Source organism: Pteropus alecto, unplaced genomic scaffold (assembly GCF_000325575.1).
Source record: "Pteropus alecto unplaced genomic scaffold, ASM32557v1 scaffold152, whole genome shotgun sequence".
NCBI lineage: Eukaryota > Metazoa > Chordata > Mammalia > Chiroptera > Pteropodidae > Pteropus > Pteropus alecto.
This window is the reverse complement of record NW_006432227.1, coordinates 1,057,192-1,081,342: the sequence shown is the minus strand read 5'-3', so window position 1 is coordinate 1,081,342 and position 24,151 is coordinate 1,057,192. Positions and strand designations below refer to the sequence as shown.

Below are 24,151 nucleotides of genomic sequence, written 5' to 3'. Positions count from 1 at the left end.
TAATGGCACCTACCTCATAGGATTATTGCGAAGATTAAATATAAAGTGTTTAGAGCATTGGCACATAAGGTATGGGAGCCAAGATATATATTCAGTGATTAAAGCAAAGTGAGGAATGGTATGCAAAGTAGACTACCATTTGTGTAAAAAAGGATGGAAATAAAGACTACATATATCTAGCTCTTTATGTTTACATGGAACATCTTTGGATAGATACAACGGGAACATTAGTTCCCTTTTAGAAGGGAATACTGGGTGTTAGAAGGAAAGATTGAGAGAAGAGTTTTTACTCTATACTTTACCTTTGGATTTCGAACCATGAGAATTATTACCTATCTCAACAATAAATATATTAAAAAATTACACACATACACATATACATACCTATCTCATGTAGGTTTTTTTTTTTTTTTTTTCTGGTTGTTAGTTAAGGTTTTATTGAGCCAAAATGCTAGCCAAAAGACTGGTCTTGGGGCATGGTATCTAAACCACCAGCAGCATGGCTACATAGAAAAGATGTCATGTCATGTAGTTTTTCTTTTCTTAATTGAGGCAAAAGTCACATAACATAGAATTAGCCATTTTAAAGTGAACAATTAAAATATATCACATTTTAATTTTAAAACGAAAGCCTTTAATAAGACCTTGCCATTTTTGTCTCTGCTTGTCTTGACATTGGCCCCCAAATCATCCCATCCATCAGGGTCTACTCCTAATGCCACCACCTCTTTGACATCTTCCTTAGAGACAATTGGAACCAGTCTAGACCTCTTCTGAACTCCTAAGCATCCAGACTCTATGCTGCCTTGGCCTGCGAACTTAAATACGTCTTGGACTCATTGCAGTAGGTCCATGTCTCTGTTTTCTTCCTTAAGAGCTATGCCGAGAGCTCCTCACACTCAGAGGAGGCCCTCCTGTGTGTCTTGATATTTTCCACATTATTATCCTTGGTGCTTTGAAGAGATTATCAGATGGATGGAAAAGCCTTCAAACCGGACGGAACCACTGTGAACATTCCCCAAACCCTAGAAGCCTCTGGGACAAGGAAACTGTGCCCTCTACAGGACTATTTAAAAAGTGGCGAGAGAGGAAGGCATTCTCAGCACAAATTGGGGAGTTTCCTCAGCTGGGGCACAGGATGAAGGAAAATGATAAAGGAGGAGGCTGGGGCCGTTCCTTCCCTGTCTGCCTTCACCAGGCCTCTTTTGGGCACACTTGCTGGGTCCACAACCATGTGAAACATGCAGTAGAAATTTGACTCAAGCCACCCAAGAGTGGTAGGACTACTCCCAGAGCTGGAAAAAAATTCATTTTGAAGAGCTGGGGTTCGGGGATGGGGAAGTCACAAGGCCCAGAGAAGGAAACAACTAGTCCAAGATCACACTGCTGGTCAGTGCTGCTCTGGGACTTATATCTGTAGCACATGTTCTGATTTCTGAACATGAATTCTAATTCACAGTGGTCTGACACAGGCAAGTTAATCTGGTTGTTTCTGAGTTTTATCTTTCTCATTTCAAGTCTTCTAAGCCAGTCACAATCCATTTCAGAACACTTGTGTTTCAGAACTCCTTGCAGGTCTGGGGGTGGGTGGGACATCTTCCTGACTTGGTCCCATTGCTTGTCCTGTGTGTTCCTGAGCAGAGAACATGTCAGCTTGGGCCTGCAGCCACTCTGTCCTATCCCTGTGCAGCTGGCTGGCATGGCAATTCCTCTGAGATGCAGCTAAGTCCACAAACAATGGGTTTGTGCCCATTTCCTCTGCGGGGAAGCCTCCCAGCAGCACCTTGATTCTCTCCTACTTTCTAGATCTCACCTGGGGGCCATGGAAAACTGTGAATCATGTCCAAACCCCTTAGGAGACAAAGAAGAATCAAGGGATTTTTGCAAGTTCTCCAATACCAGGAAAGAACATATTGCCATTTCGAATACTCTGTGCCTAGGAGCAGGGGAATGGAGAGCATCAGCAGGACTCCCACGCTCCAAAAGTCCCATACGGGGATGTCACACTCAGGCCCACTCGTCTCAGTTCCCATAACTGACAGGCAGGAAATAAGGGCAGGGAGGACCTACTTCTCACTCTGCTTTCTCTCCTAATACAGCTCTCTCCCTAGCTCAGAGTCCTGGTGTGTGTGTGTGTGTGTGTGTGTGTGTGTGTGTGTGTGTGTGTGTCTGTCTGTCTGTCTGTCTGTCTATCTCTGTCTGGAATGGGAGGTAGAGTGGGAGGGAGGAAACAGCAGGCATAAAAACCTATTATTTTTGTTGACTCTCCATTTAAAATTTCTCTTGATCCATTCCAGGATAATAGCAGTCAAGATCTGGTATCTGATTTAGAGGTGACCTCCGGGAAAGAGGAATGAACAAAGATTGTTGATGTCTCAAATTGTTAAGACTGATATAACTTCACACTTCACATGTCATCTGAAAGCTGTGTATCACAAAGTGAAAATACTGTGTCGTTCCTTCCTGAATTTTAACTGAGATCAAAGCATTAGGTTTAAGCCTTAGAATTTCTGGTACTACAGAGCTGGTTGGGGGAAAGTAAGGTACCTGGCATCCAGGCTGTTTATTCCCTAATCTGAAGTTAAGATAGCACTGAGAGAATCTTCTCTTCCAAGGTTTGCTTTGGGCCGAATCTGGTTAGAAAATCTGGCACAGCAGTGGGAGGACGCCTCTTTTCCACAGAGGGGGGCCACTGGTGTTTGAAACCTGGTGATGATCTTAGAGGTAAGAAGGAAGCTGTTGCTGTAATAAGGGCCCTGAGAACCTTCTCAAATAAAAACAGGCCAAGCGTGCCTCCCCACTGGGACATTTGATCTTCGCTCAGAGTACAGTCAGGCCTGTTTTGAGCTTGGCTAACCCATTCCCACTCACTGAAAACCTGAAAGGCTTATTGTTCAGGTGGCCATAAAAGAATACAGAAGTTGTGAAAGACCTAGTGTTTTATGTTTGAAATAGTCTTCTGTCCCAAGGTTAAAATGTATTCAAAATTGTTTTTTTAAAAATCCTTTTTGTCCAAAGGCAAAAGGAGAATGTAAGAAATGGAAATGGCTGTGCTGCAAAGAAACATCTCAGTATTTTTTTCCAAAGTAACTTTCCTTGAGCGCAGTTAATGATCAGCCACTTCCCCATTCCTCCATTTCCTTCCAGAACACTGGAGTCTATTCACCATTCATTCACCTGGTCTCTGGAACCGATTCTGAGGGCAGCCAAGTAAAGCACCAAACAAGTCAATCTCAGACTTTGCAAATATCTTACGCAGGTTTAAGAAGTCTGAAAAGACGTTTTATGGCTTAGCCAACTGGGGGCCCAGAAAGAGGGAGAAAATCCATTCATTCTCTCATCCCATATGAGACGTCAACTGAAGAGAAAATACTAAGAGATATTTAATTTGAAACTACAGAAGGTCAGAGAAGTAACTGATTTGTTTTTAGAAAGAAGTCTCTGCTTTACCTTTTTCCTGGTCTCCTTATAAGCGAGGGCAACACCTTCCCCCATCCCAAAAGAAAGGCTCAGAAAAGGAGCACCCCACATAGGCCTGTGAGGCTGACCTCAGAGGGAGCAGGACATGCACGAGGTGGAGAGGTGAGAGCAAGGGCTTTGCTCTGGGGGTTACACTGCAAGTTCTAGTGCAGGGAGTGGCAGGATGGGAGGCTGGAAGGACAGGTTGGAGCTACAGGGTATGGGGCCCTGATACCATGCTAAGGATTTGGGAGTTTATCCTTAGGCATGTGAAGCTATTGGAGGGTTTTCACACCATTTTTTTTCTTTTAAAAGGATTATTATGTAGTAGCTGTTTAAGAATTATTAATCATTTATTATAATGATAAAAGTTATCATAGAAACAAAGAGATGAGCAAACCTCCTACTCAAATAGAAATAAAATTGCCAACCTGAATAAGCCATAATCATACTACACAGAGGTAACCACTGGAAACATTTTTGAGAATGGTCTGTATGTGTATATGCTTATCTATTAAAACGAAGAGAGAGACTACTTTAAACCTGATTTTGTAATCTGATTTTTACATTAAACATTATAAATTTCTTCATGTATTGTTCTATGTAATTATTTTCAACTTTATTTCAGATTTAACATTCCCGAGGGAGCTGACACCCTCTCACGAATAACAGGGGTTGAGTAACAAGAGGTTTTTAAAGAGGGGGCACTTAGAATCACTGGTCTATAATATTATTTAGGTGGTTGAGCTGTATTTCATTACTTATTGGACATTTTAATTGTTTCTAATCTTACACTTTTCAATAATGCTTCAGTAAATTTAAATTTATAGTTTTGTAAACTTATCTGATTAAATCTTTAAAATAAAATCTTTGAAGTTCAGTTGTTGGGTCAAAGGCTCTCTATCTGTATATATATTTTTTATTTAAAAAAATATGAAAGATCATTCAGATGTTGACTGAGCTAGAGCCTCTCGCCTTTGCTTTTGAGATCTTGGTATTACTAGCTCAGACCTGATTTTCAATATTTATAATCTTTGTCAATCTGATTGACAAAAATCTATTACCTTTTTTTAAAAATCGTGTTTATTTGATTACTGGTAAGGTTGAAAATTTGTTTTCACATGGCTATCAGCCATTTATATTTCTTTCGAGAATATATACTTTCTTTTGAGAATTGTCCACCCATGTACATTGCTCATTTACCCTTTTAAAGCAAGTTTTTATTTTCTATTATTACCAAAGTATTCTATCTTCATTGTCAAATCACCTGTATTAGTTGAAAAAGTCATCCAAAATCTTGTAACCCAGAAATAGCCATGTTAATAGTTTTGAGTTAGGACTTTTCTATGTGTAGTGTGTGCATATGTAGATGCATATCTTGCAAAAGTGGGCTCTTATACAGATACTAGTTTTACACATATTATTTGTGAACATCTAAGCATGCCAATAAATACATTGCTACATCATTATTCCTAATGATCCACTATATGGATATCCTATTTTCCCAATTCTTGACCATTTAGGTAGCAAATCTTTATGCTTGTGTCCAATTCTTTTCTTAGTGGAATCATATTCAAATGACTTGAACATCTTTATCAACGTCAACTCTTTGGAATATGATGTTGTAATGGCTTCCCTAGTTATTTCTTTAAACTTTATTCTAGGATACAGTTAGTTTTATATTTTCAGTAGTAAAATTCATATATTGATTTTCATATATGAAACTAGCCTTGCATTCTGAAGATAAACTCTGCTTGGTTGTGGTTATGTTTTTATCTGTTTTTTGGTATCAGGGTAATTAATGATGGTCTCACAAAATAAATTTGGGTTGAGCCTTGGAAAAAAACTACAATAATTATAAAATTATTCATAAATAACTTTATGGGGTCACTTACCCTAACTCCCCCCTCTCCCCAATCTGCTCAGTGTTTCAGTTCTCATTTTCGATTCCCTGACCAGCTTTCTGGGGCTTTACCACACCCTGCCATACTCTTCCATAGCTGTACTCATGTTCAAGGCTAAGCAGTGAGTTCCTTTGGAGGAAGAGATGAGAAACTGTCAGTTTGATGGTATTTCAGTTCTGGTCTTCTCTAATCTGCCTGCCACTAATTATATTTCAGGGTCCTCAAATTGCTGTTCTAAACATTTTATCCAGATTTTACAGTTGCATTCAGAGGGAGAGAAAGGAAGGTGCTTACTTCTTATTGGGAATTGAAAATAAATTGTTTCAATTAATAATTCAGTTGTAGCTCCCTTTCCAATTTACCATATATTAAGCTTTCTACTTTCCATCTCTCTTTTTTTTAAAGCCTACAGCACCTGATCTTCCTAGGTGGTCTCCCATCCAAGTACTAACTAGGCCAGACCCTGCTTAGCTTCCGAGATCAGACAAGATGGGGCACGTTCTGGGTGGCATGGTCATAGTACATCTCTTTTGATGTACACTAAGATATCACAAAAAGAAAAAGATTAAGAACTTAGGCAATTAAGAATTTTGCCATCTAGAAAATCTTATTTTCCTTTTAGCCCATCTTTGCTTTCTTCAACTCCCACAGCCCTTTGTTCAAACTCTTTCAGTCCAACTAAATAGCAGACAGACAGACAGGCAGGCTGCAGCAATGTTACTATGAGGTTTTTAAGAGAGAGATTTTAGTCTCTACTCTGAGATAAAGGATTACCTTAAGGCTGTACCTTGCTTAAATTACAGGTCTCCATCCTGACATTTCTCTTGAAACAATCAATGAAGGAAGTGAATCAAGTGGTTATTTATGACTGTCCTTTACATTAAATATGGATAACATCAAGTGTACTAGCGTATAGGAAATACATGATCAGAACTGAAAGTAATTTGATTCTCTGTGCCTCAGTTTAACAGATGAGGCTGTACACTAAAGTTGGAAGAGTCTATAGGTAAAATGGCTAGCATTGGAGATGTAATAAAACTAAATGCCCACAGGGCCGGCATGGCAGGCAAAATGGGGAGCAGCAGCAGCTGTGGTAAACAGTCTAGAAGCCTTGTCTTAAATTTATCTTCTAGAGGGAGTGGCCATTACTCTCAGTTGTAGCTCATTGTTACCATGTAATAACACATGCCCTGTGTCACTGTACCTTCCAATTTTTCAAGAGAAGTCAAATTGGAATTTTTGAAATCCTGAATATAGTGCATATCATTTCTGACTTCCGGCTCAGGTAAAGGTTAAAAATGCAGAGCAGAGGAGATAGAATTTACTTTTTCCCTATCCTTAACCATTGACCTTCCAAAGAGAGAAAGCTTCGCAAGTTCTTTAGAATGGGGGTAGGGTAGGGGACAGGAAGCCTGATTGGGTAGGCCTTTGGAGTACACCAAGTTTAGGATACTAAAATCTGTTTGCACACTATGTCTTGATCATTAAAATTCTGTAGAGGCTTGGCTAAAAAACACCTATAGGAGGTACATGGCATAAAGATTAAAAGCTCAGGCTTTGAAGTCAACAGAACTCTTCAAGTACGTAGCTTTCTGATGATGACTCAATTCAAGAGACAGTATAATTCAAATGATCTTTTATTGCAGCTAGTTACTTAACCTCAAACCCTGGTTTGCTCGTATGTAATAAATACCTACTACGTAGTACTGCTTTGAGGATGAAATAATATGTACTGTTTAACAGAGGAGCTGCTGAAGGGTCTTTTGAGTAGCAGTGATATATGATCAAACATGTTTTAAGAGAATAATCTGGGGGTAGTAGGCTGAATAGTGTAAATACTGGAGGCAGAAAAAAAAGCAAGACAAATTTGGATAGAGACAAGATTTGTAAGTAATTTTAACCAAAGGAGTATCTTGAAGATGGATGAGATCATCAATAACATGCACATACATATACGGAAGACTCAGACATCACCATGAAAAGTGCTATTTGGAAGCAGCAGAAGCAGAAAGGGAATGTTCAGAGGTAGGAGGAAAAAAACCCAGGAATTTCAGTGCCATGAGGAATAAAGAGAAAGTTAGGGTGTAGCAAAACCAGCACCCATTTTCCAAAATCTTATTTATAAATCTTATATTGGCTGCCATGAAATAATGCTTATCAACTTTGAGGCAATTGGCCGAGTTCTATTCGAATGAATTTTACTAGGTACATGGACTAATAATATAATAGTATTTTAAACTTGGAAAAGATCCGATCATCTTGTATACTATTCATACCTAATGCCAGGACTGCGACCAAAATCTTAAACAGGTGATTATAATTTTAAACACGGGCAATAAATTCTTTGCAAGTGGTCTCCATCCATTTTACTGTTGCCATTAACATTTTTAAAAAGCTGTTTCTTCAACTGATACTTTCCATAGCTGTTCATATTAGAAAACACTTATAATCCTCTCTCCCCATCATCTCTTCCCTTCTGCTCTGTGGTTCCAACTACACACAACATAGTTTTGAACAAATTCACTTTACTGGTGATTGAGTATCACTTAAAAACTAATGCCCAGAGCTGAATGCCATACTTCGAATATGGTGTGACCAATGCCAAGTATAGAACTATATGCAGTAGTCCCTCCTCATCCACAGGGAATGTTTGAAGATCCCCAGTGGATGGCTGAAATCAAGGATAGCACAGAACCCTAGATATGCTGTTTTTACCTATACGTACATTCCTAAGATAGCTTAATTTATAAGCTAGGGATGGTAAGAGGTTAATAAAACAATTACAATATACTGTAATAAAGGTTAGGTAAATGCATTCTCTCAATAACCAATCTAACCAAGATGGCTACTAGGTGACTAACAGGTGGGTAGTGTATATACAGTATGAATACGCTAGACAAGAGATGATTCACAACCCAGGTGGAATGGAGTGGGACGGTGTGAGATTTTATCATGCTACTCTGAGTGGAGCACAATTTAAAACTTATGAATTTCTGCAAAAATTTTTTTTTTTCCGACAGTGGGTATCCGAATCCGCGGGGTAAAGGGGCGGCAGAACTGTCTCTTCTCATTTTGAATATCATTCAGATAAAGGACACAAGGAAGCTCCTTCTCAGTTGTTTCAATGCTACCCCACAAAAATTAGTTGTGATTGTTAACTAAGTTTTAACTTCCCTCCTAACCCCCACAACATGCATTAAAAGGCAGGCCTCCTGCTTTTACCTGCATTATATTGCATGCTAAGTTGCACTGAAATACAGCCTGCACTTTTTAAACAGCTCATAGCAAAGTCTGAGGTGAATTACGACACCCTGGACTTTTTCTCATCAGGAACCTGTCAGATTGCATTCTTCTGTATATCTTTAATACAAGGCCCACATTGATCCAAGCCACAGGTAGTTTTCCCTTTCTGAACTCTTTAATATTTTGAGTGATCAACCAGTTCAATTTAATTGACTTTTCATACTCTCATTAAACAGACTAAGAAAGCATTTCACATTAGCTTAGTTACTAATTAGTCCTTTCCAAACTGAAGACTGGTTATTTCTTGTCTTACTTGGGATATTAGAATAGGATGGATATAGTAGCTTTGTACTTAATATGGAACGAGTTTAAGTATTGTTCAAAAATATTATTCAGGCACTTAGTTATATAATTGTTTCCTTTTTTTCAGATTTTATTTTATATCTAATATTATTACACTAAGCAAGATAAAGACAACCTGTCCACAGTTAATCAAAATTGCTTGGGAAATGGGGATATTATGATTTGCTGAATATCCCAGTTAACTATTGCTACATATAGATAGCATGGCTGTTAATACTTTTAATATTAAATTAAAAATATAATTTGGCTTTAGACTATACATTATGACCACTGCTATAAAGTATGTTTATTAAAGCATGATCCGTGTACCACCTGCATCAGAAACACCTGTGATTAAAGAAAAACCTAATTTGAAATGACTGTACAGAGCTTGTTAAAAATACAATTTCCCTATGTATACTGATACAGAACAATCTCCAAGACCCCAAGACATAATAAATGGAAAAAAAGCAAGGCACGTAACAACATGTAGAGTACGCATTCATTTGCATAAAGAGCATAGGGGTGCACACATTCATGCTAATATGTGCACAGACCATGTACGGAAAGGTATACAAATAGGCAGAATTGACTGCCTCTGGGAAAGGGCAAGGGGAGGCAGGAGACATTTTTATAACATGGTCTGAACCATCCACGCAAATAAACACCTAAGAGAAACCCAACTTAAAATGCAGACTCTTAAGCTTATTCTGGCCCTCCTCAGTCAGAATCTCTGTAATTAGGGAGGGCTTAGAAATCTTGACTTTTAGAATGTTCCCCAGATGATTCTCATGGACAAATTTGCTATGAACATTATCTTTCGATGACACTAATTTCCCCTTTATTGGGAAAAAAATTTTTAAATTAGCTATCAAATTCAGTATAAAAAATGGTAGCTGTTTACAACTTCAATTCATATCAACACAACAGCAACATAATAGCATGACCATGCAAAAGTTTATGCTTTTTATCAATAAGAAAATGATTTAAAATGCTGTAAAAAAATCAGATGTTTTGCTATGCTGTATATCCAACTTTGCATTCTTAATTCTAACTTAATTCATTTCCCGTTTAGAAAAAAAAAATAAAGTACAGCTTGCTGCTAGTGTTATTTTACATAAATATGTTCTTTGAGGCTAAAGCAAATGATTAGTTTTCAATGTGAAAATAAAATATAAAAACTGTTCTTAGAGTTATTTCTAAACAGAATGTGTCTCTAATGTATACATAAATCGGATTCACCAAATGAATCTTTGGCTAACAACTGTTCAAGAATGAAGTTAACATGGATAGGACTGCTACGTTTTCTAGGATTTAACATTTTCAGTAATTGAGAATTATTATATTTTGAAAATAGAAATAACACTACTAAAAACAGAATGCTATAAATAGAATGATGTCATTTTCCAAAGACTATTGATATGAAGAGCAACGTGAAAATAATAACAAAAGCGAGATTATTTCATAGCAAATTTTGGGAGTAAGGTTAGGACTGTAATCTGTGAGTTATCTTGTGTAAACTCTGTAGCCACAAGTGCCAATGGTGAGTATTCTTGGGGCAAACGGGAAATGGGTTAAAGGAAAAAAAAAAAAAAACACAAAAAAACAATGGTAATGAAGACAGACAAAATTCTAATTTGGACTGTATTATATAATTGGGGGTGGGACAGATAAATCAATTTGTTTTATTAGAATAGGTTATCATGAAATTACTGGAACATAAGCATGCACTAATAACAGAGAAAGCCAGCCTGAGATACAGAGAATAACAGGTAAGTAAATTAGTTGTCAAAATAATTGGTTGAAGAATGCAATAGCAAGGTGATAACCAATGCTGCTTTTGACTAGAGTTTAGTTTTCTTTAAAAATTGTGAAAGAAGATACTTAAGAATGTTTCATGTTATTTCATACAAGATGGTTAATGTGGGCCTGCTACAGCTATGAAAACAAGCCATGCAAAAATAATGAAATTATTTTAGTAAAAAATTTAAACGGCATCAATTGTATATCTGGAGGAAGATACCTAAACCAAATGCAAAATTTTTAAACATGAGACAAAAATATTTTTAGAACATAACTGCAAGATGAAGGGAGCAGCCTGGCAAAGTGCTGAGCATAATCTTTGAAACTGCTCAATTTCCACTCTGGCACTTAATGTGTGATCCTTACAGTTAGCCACTCTGAGATTTGGTTTCCCCATCTGAAAAATAAGAAATACAGCACCTTCACTTACTGTTATATTTTAAACAGGAAAATGTGTGAAAAGACCAAGCAGGCATGGTGTCTGTCATTAGTGTGTAATAAATTTCAATTCTTTTCTTCTCTCCTGAGAGAACTGTGAAAAACAAAGCTGCAAAAATGTACTGGGTGACTAATTATTCAAAAGAGCAAAATGAGACCCAGAAAGATGAAAATTAAAAGAAAAAAAAAGGTTTGCCCAAGTTACATAGATAGCATGTGACAAACTTGGAAGAGAAGCTCAGCCTCCTATTCTAGTTCCCCAATGGTTGTCTCCTACAGTCTTCTGGTCCCCTAAGAGACTGGGGGAAGATTATGACTCAAGAAAGAAATTGAACCAGTATGGTACTGAAACATAAAATTTTCTGGAAATTATGAGCTCGGGCAATAAACAGCTGTCAGGAATAACAAGATCTAAGTACCCAATACATTCGAACATGGTTTTACTGAAGCGAAGTCATTTCAAAGCAAAAATAGTTTATGATGTCAATTCTAACATATAATACATTTAAGTCATTACATGAATTTAAGTTTTTATTTGTGTATTTCACTGTAGTGCTGTGACAACAAAATGACATCTGTGTACCAGAGCATACATACATCAACAGTAAGATGTAACTTTTCATTACACCGCTGCTAGAATATTTAGCTTTTTGTAGGACACATAAGCATGTAAGATGGCCACACCAAATAATTGTTTTTTTTCCCCTTAGATAATCTTAATTTTTTATCAGTAATACTTTATCAATCTCACTGTTAATAGAACTGTAAATTATCTGGGTGATGGGGTGTGGGGCGGAGGGGGAAGGACTCATTCAACTGTGTTATACTGTAATAATTGCTAGAGTAATCTCACACACACCAATAAAGACTGTCATCATAATTAAGGGCTAGTTACTGTTGTTAGTTGCACAATGATAAAGTTCTTTTCAAAATATTGGTTAGCCCACTTATAGTATGAAAAATGCCCTTTCCACTTATGCAGAAGAAAAAAATATTCAGAAAGTTATTTTTGGCCTTGCTATGTCAAAAAGTCAACTGTACAAAGATCTACGTGTCAAACCTAAAATTATAATTTTAAAAGTCTATTAAAAACAAAAATGTCATGCATTTTATTAATTATGTAGAGGCTTTAAAACTGTTGCAAGACCATATAGTATATATTAGCTTTTATACTGCTAATGCACAACTAACAGCAAACTTGATTAGATTAACAGAAATCTGTCTTAATTACACTTTTATATATCACACTAGAGAGACAAATGCCACAAGATCTGCAGAAACATTCAGTTCTGAGCACTTAAATGGCAGGATAACTTTTTGTGTTGAAATCCATCACATAGAATAACAAAATGAAAGAAAAAAAAATCTGCAGTCTCACGTTACAAAAAAACGTACTGCTGTAAAATATTAAGGGGCAAAGGATATCATCTATAACACAAAGTAACAACTAGTGTCAAAAAACAAACCAAACCTCTAAATAAAAATCTCAAAATACACATAGCAACTGAAGCACAAATACTGCATTAAATACAGTAAAGATTTAATAAGACTAGTTAATAAAAGACACAAAAAATAGGGGGAACTAGGGCAACCAGTAAATAAAAGCAAAATAATGGGGAAAAAAATCTGAACCATTGTTTTCCCCCTAGTTGGAGCACAGTTTTTGGGGGATAGGGGGTGAGGGGGGTGGGAAGGGTGGTATCTTTCCATTCATATAATACCTAACACTGTACATTAAGATTTTAATGTCATAGAAAAACTTGGTTCTTCCATGAAATTCTTTAAATTCTTGATAAATGTTTTCAAAGTAGACATTATTATGAATGAAAAAGCCAACAAATGGGCACCTGTTGTTTTAACACTGCAGATTTACAGAAACTTTTTAAAAGTTATCATAATCTTTTTTGTCTTTTTTCCCTTCAGCTTCAAATCCATCAACTCCATCGCTATCCCTTCTTCGTTTCCTGTTGTTGTGGATGTTAAAACGTTGGCTCATTTGGGGTAATGGATCCATGCCTAGAACTTTGTGTATCTGGCGGAATGCAAGGAGTCTCAATGCAAACTGCAACAAAAAAAGTAAAAATTTAGAGTTAATTTGAAGAATCAAAGTAACAATTCTTATTAGGTTTATTATACGTCCTACATGTAAAAAATGTTTAATAAAAGAAATATATTGAATAATATTAGTTTCTCAACTGAAATGCCCTATATGTTCTGTTATTTTCAGGCTTTTCTGTGTATATGCCATTTTGTTTTTAAAACATAACTAAGCTAAAAAATAAATCTTAAAATGTGGTTTTGTGTTCATTAAAAAAAAAAAAATCCTGAAAGAATATATAGCAAAAAAAAGTGTCTCACTCATTGAGTGAACCCTTCTTTGAGTCAGTCACATATTTTCCTACTTTTTCTGTGGATGCCCATGTGTGCAGGCTCAGCATGGGACACACACACACACACACACACACACACTTCAACTTGTTACTTCATGAACTAAGAAAAGATTTCACTAAATGGCTATGTATACACAGGAATACATTAGGCATCGATGTCGTTAAGATTTCATGAGATCTTGAAACTAGAGACTTCAGAGATGTATTTCATCTATTTCTCAAATTTATGGGAATATATACCCCTCACACTAATTCAAGGAGATTTTATCATCATCTGGTTAAATGGCATCCTTTAACTATATGTAACGGTTTAGACTATTTTGAAATATAATTCACGCATCACAAGATTCGCTCACCCCGACAACCACTACTCTGTAGATCTGCCTACTATGGATGTTTCATATAAATGGGATCATGTGGTTTTTTGTGTCTGGCTTCTTTCACGCAGCCTAAGAGTTTCAAGGTTCATCCACAGTGTAGCATGTATCAATACTTATTCCTTTTAATGGCTAAATAATATTCTACTCTGTGGATATACCGTATTTGTCCATCCATTCATCAACCGATAAGCATTTGGAATCTTTCCACTTCTTGGTAACTATGCATAATGCTGCTTTGAACATTTGTGTGTAAGTTTTTGTGAGGATGGGTTTTTAGTTCTCTTTGGTATATAACTAAGAGTCAAATGTTTGGTATATAACTAAGAGTCAAACTGTTTTCCAAAGTGGCTGCTGTTTAGGCTATTTTTAACCCCTCTTTATTTTCTTCAGCTGCGATATTTTTAACCTCTATATTTCTGGGGGTGGGGGGTGGGGGGGGTGGAGCCATCGGAGTTTTACATTAATTTTTTCATTCATTCATTAAGTTCACATTTTTTCCTTTTCCATAATTCTTCTTCCAGTAGAACTGACAACTGATAACGCTGATAAGAGCTAACATAAAGCTAGACAATGTAGAAGAGTGATAAAAAAAATGAAATATGGCATTGGAGGAGAGCTCTACGGATACCATGAACCACCAGAAAGACCAAGTAAGTGGGTCCTAGAGAAAATTAAGCCGGAAACATCACTGGAAGCAAAAAATGACAAAACTGAAGCTTTCTTACTCTGGACACATCATGAGAAGGCAGGGTTCTTTGGAAAAGACAGTAAAACTGAAAAAAGTAGAAGGCAGCAGGAAAAGAGAAAGACCAAGTAGGAGATGACTGACTCCATAAAAGGAGCCATAGCTATGAGTTTACAGGGGCTGAGCAAGGCTGCTGAGGACAGGACATAGTGGACATTGCTCATTCACAGTTGCCAGGAGTCAGAGCTGAGTCAATGGCATGCAACACATGTTATAGTTACACGTGTTAACTCATTTAATCCTCCCAACAATCCTGCTTGAGAAAGATACTGCTGTTTTCTCCATTGTATAGATGAGATAGCAGAACTGGTATTCAAACCAAGAGAGTCTTTACTCTAGAGCTCACACTTTTAATTACTACATTAGATGACCTTTCCAGTGGCAGGAGAGGCTAAATTATAACAATAATTACATAAACCATTCAGCACATCACCTCTGTACAACCAAAGGAAGTAAACAGTTTTGCTACCGATCTTGATATATAATTTAATACTCAGATTTAATGAGACAACGATAACACAGCTGCACTTTTACATTTATATAATACACTTAGATACGCATACAGTTAAAATAAAATTTAAGTTTATATTAGTGAAATGTAGTTTAAATTATAATCCCCTCTAAGGGCTTACTTACTAAAGCAGCAGTAGAATGAATACTATATAGTATTTCTTCTAAAGACAATTATAAAAACAAAACCTTAAGGGCAGTGACCTAAGAAAGTTTTGGGAATAGGAACACACAGGCACCTGTGCACTGGATGTGATGTCTTCACGCTGCTGGTCAGTCATTGTTGCCAAGGTATCAAAGGGATCCTTCTCACAAGGATCCAGAAGTCCAGGACTACCTACAGGAATCACCATAGTGAGAAAAAAAAACATTAGCTTTTTGTAAAAGAAAGAAGAGTTCTTACTCAATTATCAAATACACAAACATTAAAAACGAAGTATAACTTACCTTTAAGAATAATCCCTGAAGAAATGCACTCAAAAACTCTTCTCAGTGCATCTCCAGGGCTCTGAGGACTAGAAGCACTACTGATTGCTTTCTCTACTAGTAACTCCATAGCCTGAAAATAAAAACATAAAAAATGTGCTTAACAGCTTACAGACCAAAGGAATTTACTGATCTGCAAACACCAGAATGACAAGCTACTTAATGCAAATTAAAAACTTTAAAGACTTAAAGTTATGTAGAAATGATAAAAACATAAAATAAAAATTATAATAATATAAAAACAATCAAAATAAGTAATGAAAACAAAACTCGTAAGGCAATATAGAATTTACATTAAAAAATCTTTATAATTCATTCTTAAGAAAAATGTAAAAGATTAATAGGTTTTTTGTTTATTATTTTAATTATTGTTATCCTTTCTTATTAAAATGATAGCCCTTAAAATTCTTTAGTTAATTTAATTTAGGGCTCACATACATTTGTTTTTTATACCTACAGAATGATGATACCAGGGAATTAAAGCAGGTCAATTTTCTAAGTGAAGATCTTTGTTTTTTCTTTACAATGTATATTATCTAAATTTTTATTTAATGCACAACTGAATTTCTATTATTCCTAAAGAAAATACAAATTATACTTTCACTGTAAATTACATTTGAGAAACTAAAAATCTAAACCGATGAATAAAAGACAGAAGGAAAAATTGATTTAGAAAGCAGCCTATCCAGGAAGTTCCTTGAAAGGTCTATTAGAAAATTTCCTTTTTATTTAGATTTTAAAAATTGATATAATTCCCAAAAGATTCATTCTTTCAACGTGTAGAATTCAGTGTTTGTGTGTGTGTGTGTTTTTAAGTATACTTACAAAGCTGTTCAATCACAATCACTATCCAATTCCAGAATACTCTCATCACTCTCAAAAGAAACTCCATACCCAACGGTAGTCATTCTCCAGTCTCCCTTTCCTACAAACCCCTGGCAACCACTAAACCACTTTCTATTTCTATAGATTTGTCTATTTTGGATATTTCATACAAATGAAACCATGTAAAATGTGCCTTGTGTCTGGCTTCCTTTACTTAGCATAATGTTTAAGGTTCACCAGTGTTGTAGCTTTTAACAATTCAAAGAAAAAAGATCAGTAATAACAATTTAAAGAAATCATGTACTGGAACTATGATGAAATCTTTAAAATGATAGAGGCTGAAAATACCTTAGTGAGAATCCATTTTTAGTTGCATCTTTAAAAGCTCATAGATTTAATCATAGGTAAAAAACTAAGTCAAGCTGTTCATTCCAAGGTCATCACTCTTATCTTTTAAACAAGAAATCTTGGATATGTAAAGGCTGCAGTTCCGCCCAAACAAATTAGTAATAAATTGTAAAAAAGAGAGAGGATTTTAAAGAAACAGTGAGCATTACAGCAGTAATAAATGATAGCTGGCAGCATGAGAGATTGAAATAAAATGGAAAATAATGATCATAATGATAAATGTAAATCACAACTAAAAAAATAAGGTGGTTCAGTTTATCCAGTTTAGAATTACAGATGTTCAAGACATTTTTTAAAGGATTTTCATTGAAAAGTTTTAGTATTTTAAGAAATTAGCTTCAGTTTTCCATTTAACTCTATGAATGTGTAATATCTTTCCTTTCCAAACAAATCAAATTATTTTACGATGGTCAACAGACTGAAATCCTGAAGGATAAGGTCAATGTCAAATATTCTGAACCCTTTTGCCTAGCGTAAGTGGTCAGCATATAGAAAATACTCAATAAATGTTTATGAAATGGAATACTCTTGGAAAGAATGTAAAAATAATCCTGCTGATAAAACAAATCAAAGGTAATAAGCAAATTACTCACTGATGTTGTGCTTAAAATACAAAACTGAAGAAGTCATAAAACATGCAACTTTCCATAAATATCTCAAACTTTTACTGAGTACTTTCAGGGATTGTTAAAGAGAAAAACAAATATTAAATAATCACCTATAATCTACATGCCAAGATAGAGAATGTGTCAAGTAATTCAAAACTTTTTCAAAATCTGCTAACTGCTTACTAAGTGTGATTTATACTTGCATATAAAGGTAGAAACTAATTAAAAACCAAGAAAAAATATTTATGGAAAACAAAGTCAATGTATTTAAACACACAATGAAACTAAGTCGACTATCTGACTTCTGAAATTATTTACTGTGAACAATTTAAAAATATTAATTTTCTACAAAATATGGTTATTCTCCATACAGTTGGGAAAGCAACAAAAGTAGAATACATGTGGTTTATGAATTCTGAAATGTATGCGTTCAAAAGTAAAAGGACAACATCAAAGATGAACAGAATCAAATTAGGGAAATGATATTTAGGCTGCAATGTAAAAGATCTTGGTGGCTAAAGTTATTTAAAGAGGATTTTTCCTTCTCATCTCTTATAGTATTAATAACGATAATGCATACTAAGTGGCAGGCATCATGGTAAGCACTTTAAATGCATGATTTCATTTAATTTTCATAACGAGATACTATTATACCACAATTTTAACCCATTTCCCATTTAGGAAAAACAAAGTGCAATTCTCTACCAGCATTAACATGACATGTGAGTGCGATGTTTTCTAGGATTTGACATTTTTGGTGATTGGGAATTACTCTATTTTGTGAATGGAAATACCACTACTACAAACAGAGTGATGTCATTTGTTTCCAAAGTTATTAATATGCTAGAGCAATGTGAAAATAATAATAAAAGTGAGATATTTTGTGGCAATCTTTGGGGGTAAGGTTAGGACTGTAATCTGCAAGTTATCTTGGGATAAATGCTGCGGCCGCCAGTGCTGCCAGCGAGTATTCTCAGGGTAAACAGGAAATGGGTTAAAGATTAAAAAAACAAAACAAAACAAAACTAAACTTAAGTAACTTGTCCAAGGTTACACAGCTAGAAGATGAAAAGATTGTTTAAAGGATTTGAACCCAAGTGTGTCTGATTCAAATCCTGTTTTTTTTTTTAAACTACAATTATATTTCAATAAATATTCTTTATCAATGATGATTCAGACAAATAACATTAATTAGGTTTCTTGGATATTAGTTTCTAGCTCTGTTACAGGTCAAAGGCCATAAAAAAAAAACCTATGAGAAGGTGGTTAACACAGGCACTTTCATTTGGTGGAAGTATAAACTGGCAAAACGTTTTTTAGCATACAACTGGCAAGTTCAAAGGCACCTACCAGCAATGTCGGTACTAAATTATACTTAAATAGAAGCACAAAAAATATTCAATGCAGCTGTTTATCTGTAACGAACTGGAAAAAAAACTGAAATATCTAACACTAGGAATTCTGGTTAAATAATAGCAGTATTAGCAGTTATCTTCTTCACTATTAAAACTAATAACTGAGTACTTCTTATATACTGTTCTGAATCTTTATATACATTCACCAATTTTAATCATCACAATCACTTTTTGGAGGCAGATACGACTATTCCCATTTTACAGATAAATATGTTTTTATTAAAATAAGATTTTATGAATACCACTACAGTAAGCAACTGTATACACAAAAGCCATTTCTATATTTCAGTTGACATAGGGTATTATTGATACATGCATGACAGACTTCCATTCCTAAATCCATTTACAGGATGTTATATTTTTGTATTATATTTATGCACAGCACCTTAATCTCATACTCAACAATTCTTAATAAAAACTGTCAAGCCTTGTGAAAAAAGTTTACTCACAAATACTGGTGATTTGAGAGTTCATGTGCATTTAAGTAGGTTTTATTAAGGGGTAATCAAGGGCTGAGTTATTATTTTTAAGCTAAAATGAATGAGGTGATACAGTCTAAGTATAATTTGCTGATTCTTTTGCAAGAAAACATAGTATTAGTTCTTTGCCCTGAGATGTCAGTGTTCTATCATTTAAAAATTCTTCATTGGTTCTAAAGGTAACAGACAAACTATCTTATTACAAGCCGCTACCACTAATATCTAAGTAACTTCCATCTATCTAAAATATTCTTGAAAATACAATGAAGTACGTGAAAAAATATTAAACCACATATCTCAACTGCTATTTGAGCAGAAAGTATAATTACGGCATTTTTCTCAGCCTCTTCTTTTGGAACTGTCCTATTATATCTGACAGACCATTCTTTTAAAAAAAATAAGTGAGGTAAAATTTTAAAAGCCCCTTACACATTAAGCAGTTTCGCCCCATTCCATCCTTCTACAAGCCTATGGCAACCACGAATCTGTAGTCTGTTTACGGATTCGTCTATTCTAAATATGTCATACAAGTGAAATCATATGTGTGACCTTTTGTGTCTGGCTTCATTTGCATGTTTTGGAGGTGCATCCATGTTGTGACAGGTCATTCTTTTTTGTAAAATATTCCTCACCCTAATATACATTGCTTAGAAAATATACAATAAACACTAAAAAGTTAACTATATATAGCCTTTTGTAAATTACAGCAGGCATATCATTCTAAAGATTGACATACTACACAGCAATCCTGATACCAGACCAACCTTACAATAGAACTCTACCTGTATTTTCATTTCATCAGCATGCATTCAGTACCAAAGAACTAATTTGAAGGCAGAGTTCCATTTGCAGTACTCATAGCAGTAGTAAAGAGCCTAAAAGCAGACATTGTTACTTAAAGATTTATTCAAATTAACTGAATGCTAAATAAAACGGAATACAGTTCATAAGAATTTCAAATTTCCTTTGTGAAAATCAAGAAGTTACTCTCTGCTTAAGGTGATAGTAAAAAGCCAAATCTCATGATCTCTTGTCCCCCAAACATGATTATGATTAAGAAATATGCTAAAACACACACTACTGCCACCCAATCAAAGCTATAACAGCTTCAACAAAACAGCCAGTGAAAGAACGCTTCCACGAACCTTGAGTGGCTTGGCCAACTCTCCATGTAGCTCTCAACTTGGCTTTCTAGAAAAAGATGGGGTTGGGGTTGGCAGCTGAATGAAAAAAATTCAAAAAATTTCACCAATAACCTTCCAACTCAGAGAGGTATTACACATCATGTTGCAGGTAGTCCCAAGAAAAGAAAGTTTCCTAAACGTTAAAACTCCTAATGACTATCTTCCATCTCACTAGAGAAAGGTGAAGTAACAGAATTCACCATCTGAAAGACTGTGGAAGTTAAAAAAAAAAAAAGAGCAGAAGAATCCTAATTATCCATAAATAATAAACAGATATTTGACTAATATGTAGATAAAAGAAAAAATAAATAAGCTCTTCCAAAAGAGTAAGAGGGATAGGGAAAAGTAATATCAAAGAACTCTCAACTGTGTCCCAAAGTGGCTTCACATACCCAAAACCCCCTCTTGGTTCAGGGAAATAGAAGTTGCTCCTGAAAGGAGATGGTGAATCAGCTCAGAAAACAAATATAGCAGATTCTGCAAAGGCGAAGGCCCCAAGAGCCCATCCTGGATTTGAAATCTGAAGCCTAAAAGTATGCCAATGGAATCCACCCCTTAAAGAGTACCACAGCCAACTCAATCGAGACACAGGAGAAAGCCCATGTCTGTAACGAGGCTGCATGCAGCCAAACCCTACTTCTTACCATAAACAATCCTCAAAGCAGAGCTCGCAGATGAACAAAAAAAAAAGTAGTATTTTAAAACGTGTGCATAGATTCAAAGACAATTCTTGTTTGGAAGTCTCAGCACAAAAAGCTGATTTTTGTATTGCAACTGATGATGCTAAGCACCAACAAGATGAAAACACAAAAACAAACCAGGCATGACATCTTGTATTTGGGTACAACATAGCATGAAAAATAGATTAAAAAATAATCTATTTTCTATAGACTTTAAGTGATAATGATGGTTAACAGAGGTTCATCACTTATAATAAATGTACTGCTTTATTGAGAAATGTTGATGGGGAGACTGTACATGGCAAAGGGTATACTGGAACTCTATTTTCTGCTCAATTTTTCTGTGAACCAAAAATTGCTCTAAAAATAATGGCTGTTAAAAAAAAATACATTCTGGAAGAATCTTAAGGGAATGAAGATATAATCTGCTAATGTTTTGAGTTATGAGAAAATGTGACGAATACAAAAACAATGAAATTAAGAGCTCAAAAGTAAAGATGAAAAGATTTCAGAGCTGATAAAGAAAATGGAAATGCAAAATAACATTATTACACAACAAATAAATGAATTATAAATAGTACAGAAGATTGAGACATAGCTGACAATCAAGTTACTGACAAAGAGACAATCACAGGACACACAAAAGGAAAGAGAACTAAGATTAAAACAATCACAGAGAAGACAATAGATATGCAAGACAAAGGGAATCCAACATAAGGATAACTGGTGTCCCTAAAAGAGAGAATTACATAATTCAGAAATAACAGAAGATTGTTCTTCCTTCAAACTGAAACAAAAGTCAAATCTGCAGGACAAAAGAACAAAGGTTTCAATGAAATGTTGATACTGAACAACAGATTCCAAGACATAATTTGGTTAAGCTACTGAAATTCAAGGATAAAAAAGGAATTATTTCAGCAGCCTGTAGAAAAAGCAAGGGCAAAATAATTAGGCTGGACTTAGACTTAGCAATACTCAATGCTGGAAGATAATGGAGCCAGAAATAGAGAAAAACTGTGACCCAAAAATGTATTTCTCATTAAAATACAGCAATTGGTAGAGATTCTCAAACATGTGGTTCAAAAAACTTAAACACTTTTAAGTAAAAACTTCAACGATAAAATGCAGTTGATCAAAAAATGAAAAGCCCTGGTAAAAAACCTAGTGGTTTTTAAAATAAAGATTATAAACAATCATAAGGAATAAGATTACGTAAGATAAATGTAGTTATTTTTAACACTTTTAAGGCTTAAAAAAGTATAAATGTTTCTTCCTTTTCTAAGTGCAATCAGAATTTGAGTCAGATAAATCAAGGAACAAATTTAAGTATATTAAAGAAATGAATAAAACAAATGAAAGAAGAAAATATAACAAGAAGCCCAAAGGGGAAGAGGAAAGAATAAGTGACAATTTTCTCAGTTTTTATAAATGAAAGGTTGATATCATCTAAAACTGTTCAACAAATAGATGAATGAGAATATCACATAAAATTAGAAGGGCAACAACTAATTGTCTAAATCACAAGGAAAACATATTCGTAAAAAGGAAAAAGGATAAGAATTACGGAAACGACAGAAGAAAACAGAAGGAACATGAATAAAATCATACCGAATGTAACAAAAGGTTAGAAATTCGATATTAAAAAGTGAACGACTCTTATTAACTCATGGCATAAAGTGTTAAATGAGGAGCCCTTTATAATGACAGAAGGTTCAGATTCACGACATAACTGTCTTAAGTGTTTACGTCCAAAATATCACTGCAACAAAACAATAAAGCAGAAACTGTAAGAAATACAAGAGAAATAGAAACATAACAGAAGTAGCAGATTTTAATTCACTTTTGTCGGTCCATGGTCAGATGAAGTAGACAAAAAAATATGTAAGGTATGAACAAAATGATGGATCAAGCTGAACTAAGACATATATATTGTACATTATATCTTCTCAAGAACGTATCTTTTAAATGCCCAATTAAAATTGTACACATTATTGGACCACAAAGAAAAAGTTCAAATTTAAAAAACTGCAAGTAGAATACATTTATTGGATTACAATGCTATAAAAACTAGAAGTTATTTACAAAAACAAAAACCACCCTTCTTCAATCACGTAGAGTTAAAAAATTCCCTCAAAATTACTCTTGGTTAAAGATAATGTTAAAACAAATTTTAGACAGTATAGAAAACAAAGAAAAAAATATTACATATATAGCCAAAAATCTGTGTTCAGCTTTAAAACCTCTACATAATTAAAGTGTGAGTGAATGAAGCAAGTATCCAACTCAAGACATTTATAAAAGAAAAAAGAAAATAAACCCAAGGAGAACAGAAATTAGAAATTAATGATTTATTAAAGTATAAAATGGTAGATCTGGCAGATAAATCCAAAGAGTTGATTCTTTGGGAAGAGAAAAATCAAATAAAACAGATAAACCACCGTACTACCTAAAGAATATAATACTAGGAGTAATTTTTAAATGTCAAAATACTGACGTTTTGGTGTGTTTCCAACCACCAAAATACAAGTGTGCTATATGTTATGTGTTCATGATTTCAAAGATCAGCCAACAGCTTTGCTCATCCTTCCTGGACTCTTCCATCATTACCCTGCCATGGTCTATGCCTCCACAATTCCTTTCACCTGGGCATCTTTCTTTCCCACTGAGTTCTAACGGCTCTGTAATCTCAAAGGAGAGGGTGTTCTCTGAAGTTGATGGCTCTCTGATATGGAAGGAAAAAAAGGTACAGGACCCTCCAGACTCCAAGAGTGGTCTAGAAGGAATGGCCTGAGAGTCCATTCTCACATGATGTTTGGACTTACTACCAAAAAAAAAAAAAAAAAAAAAAGGAA

General features: G+C 35.0%; 1 protein-coding gene and 1 pseudogene across 1 annotated transcript in view; both read right to left on the bottom strand.

Moving 5' to 3' along the window:
* Positions 1–5,766: 5,766 nt before the first annotated feature.
* Positions 5,767–5,885, bottom strand: LOC112475890 (annotated as a pseudogene).
* A 5,814-nt stretch (positions 5,886–11,699) lies between these two features.
* Positions 11,700–24,151, bottom strand: part of ZFR (zinc finger RNA binding protein) — a 67,235-nt gene continuing 54,783 nt past the window's right edge. Inside the window, exons 18-20 of the mRNA XM_006907109.3 lie at positions 15,662–15,773; positions 15,454–15,551; positions 11,700–13,251 (exon numbers count right to left, since the gene is read on the bottom strand). Of these exons, the coding sequence (XP_006907171.1) occupies positions 13,072–13,251; positions 15,454–15,551; positions 15,662–15,773 (390 nt within the window). The 3' untranslated portion in view covers positions 11,700–13,071. The remainder of the gene's footprint in view (positions 13,252–15,453; positions 15,552–15,661; positions 15,774–24,151) is intronic.